Raw genomic sequence first — 15,982 nt, 5'->3', positions numbered from 1 at the left:
ATACGCAAAAAGTATTTTCTATGTCCAAAAAGAGGACATGTCTAAAATGGAGTTGAAAAAATATATTAAGGGGTGGAAATGCTGTTTAACATTGAGCTTAAGGGTGGCTGAGTAAAGAAGTATGAAATAGATTAAGTTTGACATTGATGTTCTCCTTCATCTTTTTTTAACTCCTTTTCTGTCTTTTTTTGTTGTTGTCTTTTCCCCTCCTATAAACCAGTATCCTCCTACTGCTTTAACATTTCCCCTAATAGAACATAATTTCTTCATAGATTTCCCTTTCTAAATGTATTTACTTTCAAAGCAGACTTGCAAGGAGAGAAATTGTTTAACTCAACAGAAATACTCTAGAATCAAGTGCCTCAACCTGGGTCTTCTGGAAAGCAGAGCCTGAGACACAGATTAAGGGGTTATCACTTTATTGGGGAGGTACAAGCTCTGGGCCATGAGAATGAGAAAAAGGGAAGCAAGCAGAGAAGGAGGCAAAGCAATGCAATGTATGTACCCATCCTGCTGGGTGCAGCTCCAGAGTGAGCCACGAAGACACCGAAATGAGTGACACATTCACTCATCAAAGGGCCATGTAAAAGGTTCAGAAAGGAACTGTGTCTTGAAGTAGCTCACAGAAGAAAGAATGAAGGAGGAATTTCTATACCCCAATCACTTCCATCACCCATTTTCTTTTGGACAAAATTTTCCCCACTGGGTGCTGCCTCCCCCAATCTCTGGTCCCTTGGTGAGTGAGAAGCCAGAACACATGCCCTGGGACATGGCCTTGAAGTCCCAAAAGATGGGCAAGCTGGTATGAGTGGAGAGCTGATCAAGGGACAAGTGAGGTAGTTGAAAGGCCCTTAAGAAGTGCACGATTTTGTGTCCCAGTACAGTGAGGATTTGGGGCATCAGGACACCTTGGGGGAGTCTTGTTCCAGGACAAAGAGGGATTTTTCTAAGGTCTCTCAAATCACACCACCTGGAGGGCTGCCTATTCTATAAAACTGAAAGACAGGCTTCCAGATTTTCAGAACCAGGAGGGGAGGCCAAGACAAGGGTAGAGAAAAAATAAGAGAGTCTTCACAAATAGTTTATGTCCATTCAAAATCAGGAGAATAGAATATGACCTCCTTCTTCCTCCAAAAAAAAAAAAATTCTATTCCAAATGGTAGAAACAATATCTTGGTGTTTAAGAAGGGCTTAGAATGATGGATAACATTTTTTAACTCATAAAAGAACTTCACACTCTTATATTTTTAAAGCCCAGAGAGGGAAGTAATTTAACAACCTGTCATACATAAACTAACTCATATATCTGAAAGTTGTCAACACCACGATAATGCCTTTGCCAGTAAATCAACCATTTTATTTTTGCCATGACCGTTATTAAATCTGTGACAATGACTAAATTGAATGGGAACCCTATAGCAACCTAGAGCTAGTTTCTTAGAAATCATCGGTTGTCAAAACTTGACGTTTTGAATTCTATCCCTTTATGATAAGGCCGGACCAGACAGTCAGACATTGTAGCGCTTTATATGAAAAGCTCTGGGATCACTGAATTTCCATAATAGTTCATAGAGAGGAGGCAAAAGGAACCATGGAAAAAGAACAATTTGTTATCAAGGAGGATTATCTGAGTGCAAAGTGAGGAGGAATAGTGGAGTTGGCTTCTGGATCCAGTGATAATACAGCCTCTGACCCATGAGGAAACAGTCATCAAACTTTAATAATGGTAAAGAAAAGAGCATAGGGTGTCAGAGTAGATGCTCTCCCAACCTGAAAAAGCCCCAGAATTTAAGCCCTTAAAATGAGTTAGGATAACTCAAGCCAACTTAACTTTAACCCATTATTATCTTTATTGATCAAACCATTTGCAGAGGCCAGAAACATCATCAATCCATCAGTCAATATCAGACAGTATAATTGCCAGGTATAAAGAAAATAAATTCTAATAGAATTCCAAAAAGAGGCAATGTTAAGCTGAAGAAATTATAGGGAAAACTTTCACAAAAGAAGTTGGAAACTAAACTGGACCGAAGGCAATGACGTAGAAATGAGCTGAGTGTGTTTTGGGGGACAATGAGTAAAGATGTCCAGCTGGAGTGAAGAATTATACAGAGAAGTATCTAGAAACAAGGACCTTCTTGATGTGTGTGGTGTGACTGTGAAATAATTCAATTGATTTTCTTGTGTGACCTATGAAAATGACTCATTAAGAAATAGTCACACCGTGTTTCCAGTTGAAACTTCAATGTCTGTTCACCACATCCTGAATAAAGCAGCTGACTAATCCAGAAATAAAGAAGTATTTAATAGTGGTGAATGCTGTTGGGTAGAAATCGTTAAGAAAGAACGGGGTGCATTTCTTTTGCTACCCTTCTGCGAAGGCAAATGGAAAGTGTATCGTTTCACCTGGCATATACATCACATTTTGTTCTTCTTACCCTCTATGACAGGATAATTATCATTTATCTAAAAACAAGTAGAGAATCTTCTCACAGAAGTTTCCTATCATAAGATGTTAGAAATTTGCAATGTTAGAAATTTGTCTCCTGAAATAATAACATTTGAAACTTTTGTCAATATAACTTATCAATTATAGTTATGCTAGGGTTTTTCCCCATCACAACAGGATCCCAGGTCATAATTATTATCTTAATAGATGGTAAAATATAAAGAGTGCAGCGTCTTTAAGGCAAAAACTGAGCCTGAGGCAAGGGATTGATACTATGTCCCAAGATGTCCTCTCATCACATCATATGAGGGGTACATGATATCTACATGGCATTATTGGTGATGTTAACCTTGATATTTCTATTCAGGAAAAGACATGGTGGAATGCAGTTTGGGCCGGGTGGGAGTGAAGTCACTCAAGTGATTTTCTTTTTCAAAATTCTTTACCATTAGCTCCCCAGGTCTCCATCTGTCCTGCGTCTTCTCCTTGCTGACAGTACCAGAGAAGTCAGCTGACAGTACCAACCTCCAAAGTACCCCCAAAGTGAAGTAACATTATAGTCGCATCTATAATTCATGGAGTCATAAGAATCTTTGGTGGTCATTTGGGCCAACTCCTACCTCACCTAGGAATCACCTTTACACAGCTTCCCATGAATGCAATCCAGACCACAGACATGCCAGGCATGGGAAGATTACCACATCCCAAGGCAACTGATTCCATTTTTTCAGAGCTCTACTTGGGAGAAAATTTCCTAAATTAACGTGAGAGCTGTCTTCCAGGAATGTTAGTTCATTAATCCAAGTTGTATACTCTGAACTACAGAGAGGAAACCTTTGTTGGGTCAACTTTTCAACTATTTGAAATTAACTCTCATAACCAAAACTTTCTCTTTCTACCCACCACCCTGACCTCTATCCTTCTATCCTTTCAGTTGTGTGTGTGTGTGTGTATGCGTGTGTGTGTGTCTTTGGCTTCCCCATCAATCTCCTGTCTTTCCAGAGCATCAATGATTTCCGCAGAGCTCACTCACCAGTGACCTCCTCCTGAGCCTCAGCCTCGTCCATCTCTGCAGTATTTGATATGGTTGATCTTCCGAAATCTTCCATCTAAAACTCACCCTCCTCTTGGCTTCTTGACTTATCCTTCCCTTTTCACTTAACTCTGCCAGTTACTTTTCTGACTCCTACACCATATATGGGTGCCATCAACACTCTACTTTCAGTCCTCTTTTTCTTCTGATCATTTTTATTGTGGTAAAATATATACAACATAAAACTTACTATCTTAATCATTTTTAAATATACCGTTCAATGATATTAAGTACATTTATATTGTTGTACAACCATAACCACCTGATCTCCAGAATTCTTTTTATCTCACAAAACTGAAACTCTATACCCACTAACTCCCCATTTCCTGCTCCCCCAATCCCTGGCAACCACCATTCTACTTTCTATCTATGATGTTGCCTTGGTCTTCTTTTTTATAATGCCATTTGATCTCACAAAATACCCATAGACTTAGTGTTGGAACAAATATGTACTGAGGGTTTACTGTGTGCTAGGCACTGTGCTAGAGCCTGAAATTATAATCAGCTAAATGATTCATTTATATTTTCAACCCTATTTTCTAACCAGATGATTGTCCAAACTGGCTGGCTATTAAAATTTCCTGTAGAGCCTTTTGTGTAATAATTTTTTTTATTTTGTAATAATTTTAGATTTACAGAAAAGTTGCAAAGTACACAGCATTCCTATACACCCCTCACCCACTTTCATTTCCTCTAATATTATCATCTTTCACTACTGTGGTACATTTATCAAAATTAAGAACCAGCATTGGTAGATTACTATTGATTAAACTCAAGACTACATTCTGACTTCATCGATTTTTTATTAATGTCCTTTTTATGTGTCAAAACTCTTAGGAATTTGGCATCTTTGATGACATTTACCCTGACCACTTGGTTAAGGTAGTGTTCACCAGATTTTTGCACTGTAAGGTTATTATTTTTTTTTTCCTTTTCATACTCTATTCTCTGGAAGCAAGTCACCAAATCCAGCCTACACTCAACAAGGTCAAGGAATTAAGCTCCACCTCTTAGAGGGGGGAGTATCCACCTCTATTATTTGCAGTTATTCCATAAGGAAAATGTGTTTCTTCTCCTGAAAAGTCTTTAAAAATTTAGATTCATAGGGACATGTCAACCAGACTTTAGTAGGTCTGGGGAGAGGCCTAATAATCTGTACTTTTTGCTTTTCTTGGAAGAAGAATCAGACCTGGGGTCCACTACTCTAATTTGAAGTCAACACCCATATTTCCAAATGCTCATAAGACTTTTGAATGTCTCAAAAGCAGTTCACATCCCTACCAGAAAAAGGAAGTTCTCTTTCACATATGGCACCATAAATTTTTGTTCTCTCCCAGGTTAACAGTGTTGGAAACAGCTTTAATACTTTTTTTGTTACTTAGACAAGTCATTATGTCATATAAATTGTTGCTTAGAAATATTTATTGAATTTACTCCTTTCTCTCCATTGCCTGGTCCAGGCTTTCTGGGCTAGGTAAAACCAATCTTAACACCACTGCACTCCCTGTATAATTCCCCTATTGAAAATATCACAGTAGCTGCCCATTATCCATTATTATTGCACTCCCAAGAAGGAGTCCTTCTAACATGAGTTAGGGACAAAATGATGCCCTTAATGGTAGAGAATGGAGCTGTCATAGAATAAAGTGAGATCTTCTGTGAGAAGAATAAAGTTCATTCCCATTTAGTTTCCTCTCTCTCTAAGTGTTATGTGGTCATGAGCCAGTTCCCTGAATCTGTCCTCTTGGATAAGTCTCTTTCTCCAGGTGACACTGCTGCTCTAAGATGGGTGTGGGGCTACCCCCTGGTTATGAGCCACCTCCAGCCTTAGAAAACCTAGCAGTACATGGTTAGGAACTTTGAAGCAAACCACTCAAGTCGGCCTCTGATCTGTACTTAGCTCTTCACCAAGCTATAGGGCCTCCAGTAAAAATGGAGTCTAGACGCTTCCACAGAATTAAAAAAGGCTCTTCAGGTAGAAGACCATATAATATTTTAAAATAACGTTTTGACATATAATTAAAAGCATAAATTTATGTAAATTACAAAACCTCCTAGCTCCAATTCCTAGGAAATCCTGCAAAGATGTCACTGCATTAAGAATTCAGGATCCTGGGGGAGGGTGTAGGTTATGCTGCCTGTTGGGTAGGGGTGTTGGTGGCCAGGGATGAGTTGCTTTCTCCAGCAAAACCTTCAGGACCAAAGAGCCGAAGGCATGACAACCAGGACACTCATCAGCAAAAAAAAAAAAAAAAAAATTTAAAAATTCAGAATACTGCCTAATGTCCTCATTCTGAAAAACAAGTCCTTATCCAGTCAATATTTCCCTCAATACCACACAAAATCAACTCTTTGTTCTATGCTTTGAGTCTTCCCACTCTCTGCTTCACCAAAAAAAAGTAATTAATTTATCCACCTTCTTATTTTTCTCCCATTTTTTCCCTCTACCACCATCGTGGAAAAACTAACTCAATTCCCTGTTTCCTTGGTGATATTTTTTTTCACAATCACTTCAGCCAATAATAAATTCTCCTTCTTTGAGATGTTTAGTCTGTACTAGGTAATTTAAACTCTGTTAAGTATTGAACTACTTACTATACGATGTTTCATTTCTGATGAACATTTATACCCAGTATAATACAAACTCTTTTTGGAAAGACAGCAACTTGGACAGCTCTCCTTAATGCTAAACACAGTATTAGACACACTTTATAATAGTATTAGACACACTTTAAAATAGTACAAATACTTAGCTATGTCTTCCTCATTATTACATGTTTTAGATATAAAGACTGTACTTCCCAACAGCTGACCCAACACTATGCAACAGTGGTTCGGGATAAATTCTTGCTTCTGGATAAGTTGCTGTTTTGCTGACGGTGGTAGTCAATGGTTCCTCAATGTCATGAGCAAATCTCATTCTATCAGGTCAGCCTACTCCGGAATAGGAGGTATAGCCGCCATCTCAGTGAGGAACTGTCTAAAATAAGTCATTGTTAGCAAATTCGAAGACATTAAAGATGGAATATAAACAGATGCTGGAAAACAGTTCTAGTTTCTGATTGTGGCAGCTAGGAAAGCATGTGCACGCACACATGCTGAAATTACAAGGTTTACGTCAAGATCTTTGCGACGCGCTATGAGAAGCTACGGGTCTAGGAGAACTTCCTGGGCTGTGTGCATTCAGAATTATTCTTTGAACAAATATATATTGAGCACCTACTATGTACAATAATCCTCTAGGCACTGAGAATATAGCTGTGAACAAATCAGACAAAAATCTCTGCCATCGTGGTACTTACATTCTAATGGAACTGTTTAAAGAACTGTTGAAAGCATGGTTATGATGGGGGCAGATTTCTTTTTTTTTTTTTTTTTTTTTCCTTTGCTTGCTTCCAGTGGTGAATATTACGGCAATTTCCTTTGATCAAAGTACAAACACTCCAGCAGGCTTAAATGAACACAATGATTCTATTTCTCCTTTTTAGACATACCTATGAAATACTTTAAAAGTTATCTACATATTCACAAAGTTAAGAATATTGATAAATATTGAGCATTTTCTAGCCAACTATTCTACTAAAATCTTTTCCTGCATTATCCCATTTTATCCTCAAAACACTCCTGTGTCCCTAGATGTTAGGTACTATTATGATTATTATCATTCTATACATAAGAAAATACAGCACAGGGAGATTAAGTAACTTTCTCAATGTTACAAGACAATTATTATGGAAAAACTGAATATTTATGCATGGCTGTCTGCTCCTTAAAATGTAAAAAAAAACTATTTTGTCATTAGACAACTTTTCTAAAACAACTTGTTTATTTTCCATTTGTCTGACATTTAGAAATGAATTTTGACATTGCATCATCATTCATTCTTCCAAAATGACAGTTTATTTCTTTTTAGTTAAGGCAATTATTTGTATAACCCCAATAAATGAGACAGCCTCATTTTGATGAGATTAAAAGTATTAAAATTATCTTGTAAATATTTCATTTTTCTCTGCTAGTGAAGGCTCGTTTTTTATCTGATTCACCTTAAGATGTTGGGTTTTGGTATCAATGCCAGGAAAGTGCTGGAAAGCTTTTCACTGCATAAAACTAGGATCAAAATTGGCAGTTGAAGAAGAATCTATAGACTTTTTTTTTAGAAACAGATAAGCACTTTGCTTTTGCAGTGTCATTTCTTACATTTGTTCCTTCCTATCAAAGCCAGCCAAAAAAGAACTCTTGAGAATTTTTATCTATTGCCTATTTCATAACTAGTGGGAGCTGGAATTTGAGAAATAAAGGCAAGGGAAAGTTTTTCCACCAGTTGGTAGACCCTGATTACATTTCAGAAGTACCCAGAATTTAAAAATCCAAATTTTTTTAAATTAATGATTTCTTCTGTACTTTCCAATTATCCATTATAACAGCTCATGTTAATCCAGAACTTAACTATGTTCCAGGAACAGTGTAAGTGCTTTATGTAGTAACTCACTTAGTCCACATAATAGTCTTGGTTCTATTGCTGTCAGCTTTTACAGATGAAGAAACTGAGGCCAACAGGGTTTAAGAGATTTGTCCAAGATTAAGGAGTTGGTAAATCGCAGCAACAGGGGAGTCATGCCTAGATGGTCTGACTCAGAGTCTACACTCTTGACTACAACATCACGTTGATGCAGGATATGCTCTTTTTACTCCTCAGGAATAGGCCTACAGGTCCAATCAGGGGGAATGTAAAGCAAGGTCACCTCTCTCCATTTGCCTTAAGGAGTGTGCCCTAAGTGTCATAGTGTTGCAAGCAGTCCAGGAAAGTGCAGGAGGCACCCACAGGTTCAGGCTCATTTAAGGATAGGGTCAGAGTAGGATGGCCAAAGTGATTCTAGGCACAGACCAAAGGAAAACACCCGGTCTGACCAATTCCAAGTGTTCACTACCAGCTGGGATGGCCTGGGCCTGGGATATGTGTAGGCAGGTTTCCTGGCTGGGATGAAGAGCCAAGAGTCCAAGAACATGAGGTATAGCCAGAGCCTGGGGTGCCACAGATGTATGGGTAGGCAGCAGAGAAAGCAAAGATGGTAGGAGACTGCTAGAATGAACTTAAATGCTTTTAAAATAAGTCAGGAGAACTGGGCTCCTCTTAAATACAGTGATATGTCATTGTACTATACCTTAGTGTCCTATCACCCACTGTCTCCCCCATTCAGCAACAAATATTTATCTACTATGATCCAGGCACTGTCACTTCATCCTCGTTGTTCAGGCTCATAAAGCCAGAACCTTAGACAAGTTACTTAATGCCTCTTTGCCTCATATCCTTGTCTACAAATGGGAATAATCCATTATGTCTAGCTTGTGTGTTCAGTGGATAGTTATATGGGGGAAACAAGTTATTACACTCCTAGAATAATGCCCAGCATGCATACTACATAACTGCTCTGCTATTATTTTTGGTGTAAAGATCAAAATACTCTTTCAATTGTGAAGGTTCCCAGAATGTAAAGAGTTATTATGGTGAGATTCCATACCCAAGGTTAAACAGATATCTGAATACATAGTAACCTTGTGTCAGTCACCCTATGAGACTGGACCAGTCAAGTGTCAGAAACTCAGCAGGAAGGTGGTAGTGAACAAATCGAGTCTGGGTCTCCTAAAATGGCCTCATTCAGCTCTGATGACAATTTCCTGTCCTTATTAGTGGGCTTTCTGCACTAGGGGCAGAGGTAAGCCTTCCTCTCCTGCTCTGGACAGGCCTGGACTGTGTGGCTTACAGTACTTAGATCTAACCATCAAGGAATCCAGACAATTGATAGCTATGAAATATTTAGACATAACCTTAGTCAGAGAAGTCCTCAACACTAAGTCAGACCACATCCAGCCTCCACAGCAAATCTATCTCAACTTCTACAGGCGCCACCAAAGGTTTTTTATATATTTAATACTAAGCAGAAACCCGTGAACATAACAACTTGGTTACTCCCAGCTAATGAAACACATGTGCATTAGAAGAAATTCTAATCAAATAAGAGTGCAAATCACCTCACACCTCACAGAATTCAAAGGGCATTTTTTAAGGAACCATTGGAGAATGGCCTGAGTCCAATGCTTTTCCCTCCCCACTTGAAACACCTATTTGAAAAACCTATATTTTGACTGATGAGATCTGCCCTTGAACCAAATATATGAGAGATAGGTAGCATTACCGAACATGAGAAACAGAAGTAGACTTACTACTTGCCAAACAAAAGTCCATCTGTGAAAGGATCTCTATCAAGACGGGAAGCAAGTCCCAAGTAAGAAGAGATGAAGAAACACGTCCTTCTACATCATCTCTGAGTAGTGGTCATGTTTTGCCAACAAGAAATAGAACTGTTTTCTTTACTGAACCTGCTGTTCCTTTAATGCCTGGGCATTGTCACAAACAGCCACTTGTATTCACTCATTCAATTAACTAATATGTTTTCAGCTCCCACTATGTGCCAGGAACTCTTTATACATCTCAACATCTCAAACATAAGGCTAATGGAATGAGTAAATCCATGGTGTTGCAAAGAGATAAATGCTACATTAGTAACTCATCCTGTTATACAACCAACTGAGACACTTTGAAATAAGAAGGCTGAACACAAACATTGTTATACATTTTGTCACTGTTTCAGAATCAGTGCTTCTGATCTCCAGGTCAGGTAAATAATATACTACATAGCCTCAAAAAATGTAAAGAATGAATAAAAGTACTTCTTCGCTATTTGACTTGATCTTGCTGATAATCAAAGTATGTTACTACCTAACTGATGTAAATTAAGATTAAATACCCAATCTCTCTCCAACCATCTAAAAAATCTCCTCATTTCTTTAAAATCTAGCAATTATAGATTCATTTGGGCTACCAAGATTCCTCTTTTAAGACACAGATATGGCTGGGCAAACTGCAGTCATTAGCAGTACAAAGCATAGCCATTTTAATCAGATGACTTTCCTCTTAAATTTTACTTTGGGGGACTCTTGACCAACTGGAATATGGATTCTTTGTGAATCCAGGGGTTTGTCTGCAGTTTTAAAAGTGTATAGGGATCGTGACTTAAGCCTAAACTGCATGCAGCCCAGATTCTGGCTTATTTGGACCCTCCTGGGAAGACACTAATTCTAGTGGAGAAGTTGACAAGCATGGTTCATGGATTAGAAGAGTGACTCACGCAACAGCTTGGTGCTGTTTCTCTGACTGTCCCCTCAGCCTCCTAGTGACATTCATGCCTCCTAGTGACATTCATGAGTTGATTACTATTAGAGGGTGAGAAAAAAACAAGATGAGGCTTTCCCACTGGGCTCTCCACGGATTTCAGGAGCAGAGGGTACTGGGGTGAGCAGTCTCAACAGAGATGGGGCAGTGCCAGGAGTGTAGACAGACACATGGACTCTCTGTCCTGGGCACCTTTGACCTCAGCACAGATATTTGCAGGCCAAGCATCAGCAGGGCCACCTTCAGTGGCCACTACAAAGCTTGTCTGCACTATTGGGATCTTTCTTCCAGAATTGTTTGGGAATTTCCACACAACTGAGAATGGAGCAATAGCAAAATTTGATTTGTAACACTTGTTAATATGCAAGTGTGGCCTGCGAAACCTGGGATTTTTGAAGAGGAAAAAATCTCCCAATGTTCTTCTAAGCCCAAAAGCATATCTGAAAAGGCACATTCTAAAATCTTCACTGTGTGGGGCTTCAGCTACTTCCTTTGTACAATGAGAATTTTACCTGCTGCTGCCTACTTGCTTTACAACTTGAAACATCATGAATACATTCATATTCTCAAGAAGAACTTAAAGAACCAACTTACATATATTAATGGTTTAGATTTTAATAAGGAGGGGAACATGTTTTTGACCTTAAAACTCACTCATTTTTTTTAAAAAGAAACTTTTTTTCCCTTTTTCACTAGTTGTGATTTTAGCTTTAGTTTGTTATAGCAATTGGATGAGAGGGAGAAATTTAAAAACAGAATAAATAGGGAGTCCAATTTCTTCAAGATTAAAAAAAAAACTTTAAACAAAGTTATTGCCCCTTTACCATATTTATCAAAGAAGCAAGCATCCATGGTTCTCTTTGTTAAGGTAAAGTTTACAGGAAACAAAGACCCATTACAAGTAAATGGAAGTTAAATATTATTGTAAAAAAATTTTCTCTTAAATTCCCAGTAGAAATGTTCATTAAAAATCAGCAGAGGGCTTCCCTGGTGGTGCAGTGGTTGAGAGTTCGCCTGCCGCTGCAGGGCACACAGGTTCGTGCCCTGGTCCGGGAGGATCCCACAAGCCGTGGAGCGGCTGGGCCCGTGAGCCATGGCCGCTGAGCCTGCACGTCCGGAGCCTGTGCTCCGCAACGGGAGAGGCCACAACAGTGAGAGGCCCGCGTACCGCAAAAAAAAAAAAAAAAAATGAGCAGAATGTCAAGTTGGTAAGCACCTTAGTCTCATCTAAAGCAACTCGTTTATTTTATAAATGAGAAAAACAATGCTCAGAAAATTGTAACTTACAGACATCTCAAGTCACGGAATGGCAGAAGCTGGAACCAGGTCTCACGTCTGCTCAGTACCCGCTCTCAAGACACTTTCATTGTGACATACATACACACACATACACACGCGCGCATGTGCGCACCTAGAACATCACACAGCCATTGCTCACGTTCTTTTCAAGAAGTAAATAAGATAACATGTGACTTAAATTAGGAATAAGACTTAAAAGTTAAATAGGACCAATTAATGGAAACACTGATGTCAACAAATTACATCCTTTGGGATTTTGCAAGGAGTCGAGCCTCTTAGGGGGTCTAGAGACTGAATTCAATTCCCTAAACCAAACAGTCAACGAGGCAGTTGCCCACTTAGGTTACCCTGAGTTACAACAGCACTGGATTAGAATTCTGTTTCGTTTCTTCATTTCTTCCTTTTGACAAGTTTTGAGAAAAAAATAAAGTAACGTGTGATAGTAAATAGGGAAGAATGTCCATCAACCTGCAATAGTCATTTCTACCATAACACTTCTGCTGGCCCATCACCCTAATCTTGTCCTGTATTAGCTTGTGCCTGGATTATACCTGAGACAATCAGGTCCTCTGGCCCTCTCCCCTCCTCCCACACTGCACCCCACTGCCAGGTTTATCTCCTTAGATCATTGTTTGTATTATATCACTCTGTATTCAAGGCCTATGATGGTGTGTGATTAACTGTTTATTGATTTATATCAAAATATTTTAATCTGGCTTTTTTGGCTCTTCATAATTTGTCTGCCTCTCATCAGTTCTACTTTCTGGCAGGCTGACTTCCTGTCTCTCCAGGAAATTAATCTCATTCCCATCATCAACCCTTTACTAAATGCTTTTACCGCCTTTCATCCCCCTCTCTCCCCTACTACTGATATTTCAAATCCTATTTCAAATCCACTCAGGTCCTCCATGCAATCTCCCCACTGCTCCATCCCTCCCTGTTGAGCTCTCCTTTCACCGGTTTCATGACTTTTTCTCCTATTGTTTCATATCTGTTAGTCCTGCATTCCCAGCTTCAACATAACATTTTTTAGGGCAAGAATCATGTCTTAGGACTCTCCTGAGCCCTCCTCCCACCCCCATGCCCATATACTCTAGCATCTTGCTGAGTGTAGCAGATTTTCAGCAAACACTTTGACAGTAGGACAGACCAGATAAAATGGAGGAAGAGAATGCCAGCTTCATCCAAGTGATGCTGGCAAAAGCATAGTACTGTCTCTAGGCCTAACTCTCAGGCCCATTGCCCTTCATCAGGCTCCACATCACTCCATCACTAAATTGTTTCTGACCTCTTCCTCTGCAGGGTTTGTAAATCAGTCCTTTCTCTCTAACCAAGATCTAAGTCTGATCCACTTCTGGCCAAGGTCGTGACACTTTTAAGGCACCTCTCTTTTTTTTTTTTTTTTCTTTATTGCGGTACGCGGGCCTCTCACTGTTGTGGCCTCTCTCGTTGCAGAGCACAGGCTCCAGACACGCAGGCTCAGCGGCCATGGCTCACGGGCCCAGCCGCTCCGCGGCATGTGGGATCCTCCCGGACCGGGGCACGAACCCGTGTCCCCTGCATCGGCAGGCAGACTCAACCATTGCGCCACCAGGGAAGCCCTAAGGCACCTCTCTTATTCCAAGGTCACAGCCAAATGGAGGTTTCCATTTAGATCTCACCTCTTTTCCTCCATAAGAGAAAGCCTGGCCCTTTCCAGGCTGGAAGGTAGTGTCCTCATCACATAGACACTTCAGCTGTGGAGACGCCCCTCCTCCCACATTGATGCCCCAAGCCCAGATGTCCCTACCCTTCATCCCAGCTAGGACTACAAAATATTGCCAGTTTCCCTTCCCTCTGCCTGCACCCCGCACAAATGACCATGATGCAGAGGGGATGCCTTGCAGTAGTAGGATTTTCCCACTTAAGTATCTACCTGCTACCTTCCCATACTAGAGGGTGAGGGGAACCCTGCTTCCATCAGTATAAACTTGCCCCAGCATCCGAAGTTCCAGCTCTCTCTCTGCCAGCACTGACTCCCAAGGAGGTGAGGAGAGCCTCCAGGAGGGCCAGGCACCCTACCACTTCTCCCACTGGCCACTCTCCCCTCACACCAGGTGACCGACCACACCCAGTAGTCCTTAACCTAACCACCCAAGTTTCACCATCGAAGTGAAGAAAAGTTTTCTCTCTGCAACTTCTCCTTAAAACAGGAAATAATATACTCCAAGTAAAGCAGCTATGTGTTTCATCAATAGTGCCCTCAGTAAAATATGTCATCTCCCTTTCCTTTTGTTTCCCTATCAGGAACAGGAGATCCAGTTCTCAAAAGTTGAATCTTTTCTCCCTCCTCCTGCACCTCCCAACTTCGCCGGTAAGAAAGGGGTGGAATCATTCATTTTCGGGCCTTCCTCAGCTCTCGTCTCTCCGGGGTCGTCCCCTTCCTCTCTCTAGCACGAGCCCAGGGTGCCCAGGCAAACTGCTCTCCACCCTGCTCCGCACTCCCGGCGGCCTGCATCTCAAGCCAAGGAGTTCCCTTTCCTCTTCTTCCCAGGGAATGTCTTTTCGGTCTAGTCTCCCAGGCTCCCGCTTTGGTGGATTTCCCAAAGTCCTCCACCTGCCACACCTCCTCGCTCCCGGGCACAGCTCTGCAACGCCCAAGGGCACCGGCGCCCCGGCCCTCCTCTCTGCGCCCGCCCACGGGATCCCTTCCGCCCTCGGACCGCCCCCTGCGCCCAGGGCCGCCGCAACAGGTGCAGCCCCAGGTGCCCAGGTGCCGGATCCTTAACCTCGTGCTACCCCAGTCGTCCAAGTTCTTCGAGCTGCCCCTGCCAACCCCAGGGACCCCCTCGGGTCCAAATGCCAGCGCGGAAGTCTCGCCCTCCCTGCGACTCCACCCTAGACTTTCCTCCTGGGTCTCCAGCGCCCACTTCGGCCACTTACCCAGGGCGAGGGCCAGGAGCAGTGGCAGGGAGCTGGCGCCGCTGCCCGGGGCGGCCCGGGCCATCAACCCCGCTGCCGGGCCGAGCAGCCCCGAGACGAGTCTCCCGCCTCCTCCTGAGCCCCCTTCCCGGGCCACGGGCGCCCGACGGGGTGACTGGAAACGAATCCCGGAGCTAGCAGGAAGCAAAACTACTCCCCAGGCTGGCACCCGGCTACCGGGCGGGCGAACACCCCGGGCGGGCAGCCGACCGGCTACGCGAGTGTCGCCGGGAAGAGGGAGCCTCCTATTTATCCGCGCTCTTTCTGCACACACCCCATCGACGAGGCGCAGGACTTCGTCGTGGTGGCCTCCACGCCGTTCCCACCCAAGTTACCCCACACCCACACAACGGGACACTGGCGGGCTGCCCTCGGGTCAGCTCACCCACGCCCCCTGCTGGGTCGCACCTGAAGGTTCATTTCCCTCCCCTTGGGGAGTCGAGGAGGTGGGGAGGGAGCGGAGAGGGAGCACGTGCAGGGCCCCGAGGTGCGGGGCCTGCGGGCCGCCGTGGAGCAAGCCGGCTCTAAACTCCCTCCCCGAGCCCACTGAGCGAGAACGGCAGACCCGGACTGCTCTGAAATTCCAGCTCCCCTTATTTCAGCCAATTGCTGGTGTCCTGGAGGGACCAGAGCCAACACTCACTGTGGTTAACCTCAGGCATTTGACAATTTCCAAGCTTCTCTTTTCCATGAGTAATTTGTTGAATATCTGGGAGTGTGGGCTCACCAAGAGCTACTTTAAGGATGTCACTTATATTTTTTATTTCTCCATTTACTCATCTATCCATTGTATTTTTCATTTATTTATTTAATTCATCAATTCTGTTGGATCTATAAGAATAAGGAGAATGCTTTTTGCCTGGGGCTTGCCAAGCACTATCTCTACCTCAACACACCTCTTCTTTGAGGAGACGTGGAATCTGATGGTTCTGCACCAAGCATTTCCTGG

General features: G+C 42.2%; 1 protein-coding gene across 2 annotated transcripts in view; it reads right to left on the bottom strand.

Moving 5' to 3' along the window:
* The window catches only part of BTC (betacellulin), a 41,514-nt gene extending 26,164 nt beyond the window's left edge, over positions 1-15,350 (bottom strand). For both annotated transcript variants that reach the window (XM_082611442.1, XM_082611443.1), the window contains exon 1: positions 14,995-15,350. In XM_082611442.1, the coding sequence (XP_082467568.1) occupies positions 14,995-15,058 (64 nt within the window). In that variant the 5' untranslated portion in view covers positions 15,059-15,350. The remainder of the gene's footprint in view (positions 1-14,994) is intronic.
* Between the last annotated feature and the right edge of the window lie 632 nt (positions 15,351-15,982).

This window comes from Mesoplodon mirus, assembly GCF_964341445.2.
Source record: "Mesoplodon mirus genome assembly, chromosome: 2".
Classification (NCBI taxonomy): Eukaryota; Metazoa; Chordata; class Mammalia; order Artiodactyla; family Ziphiidae; genus Mesoplodon; species Mesoplodon mirus.
This window is presented reverse-complemented; position numbering and strand designations above follow the sequence as displayed.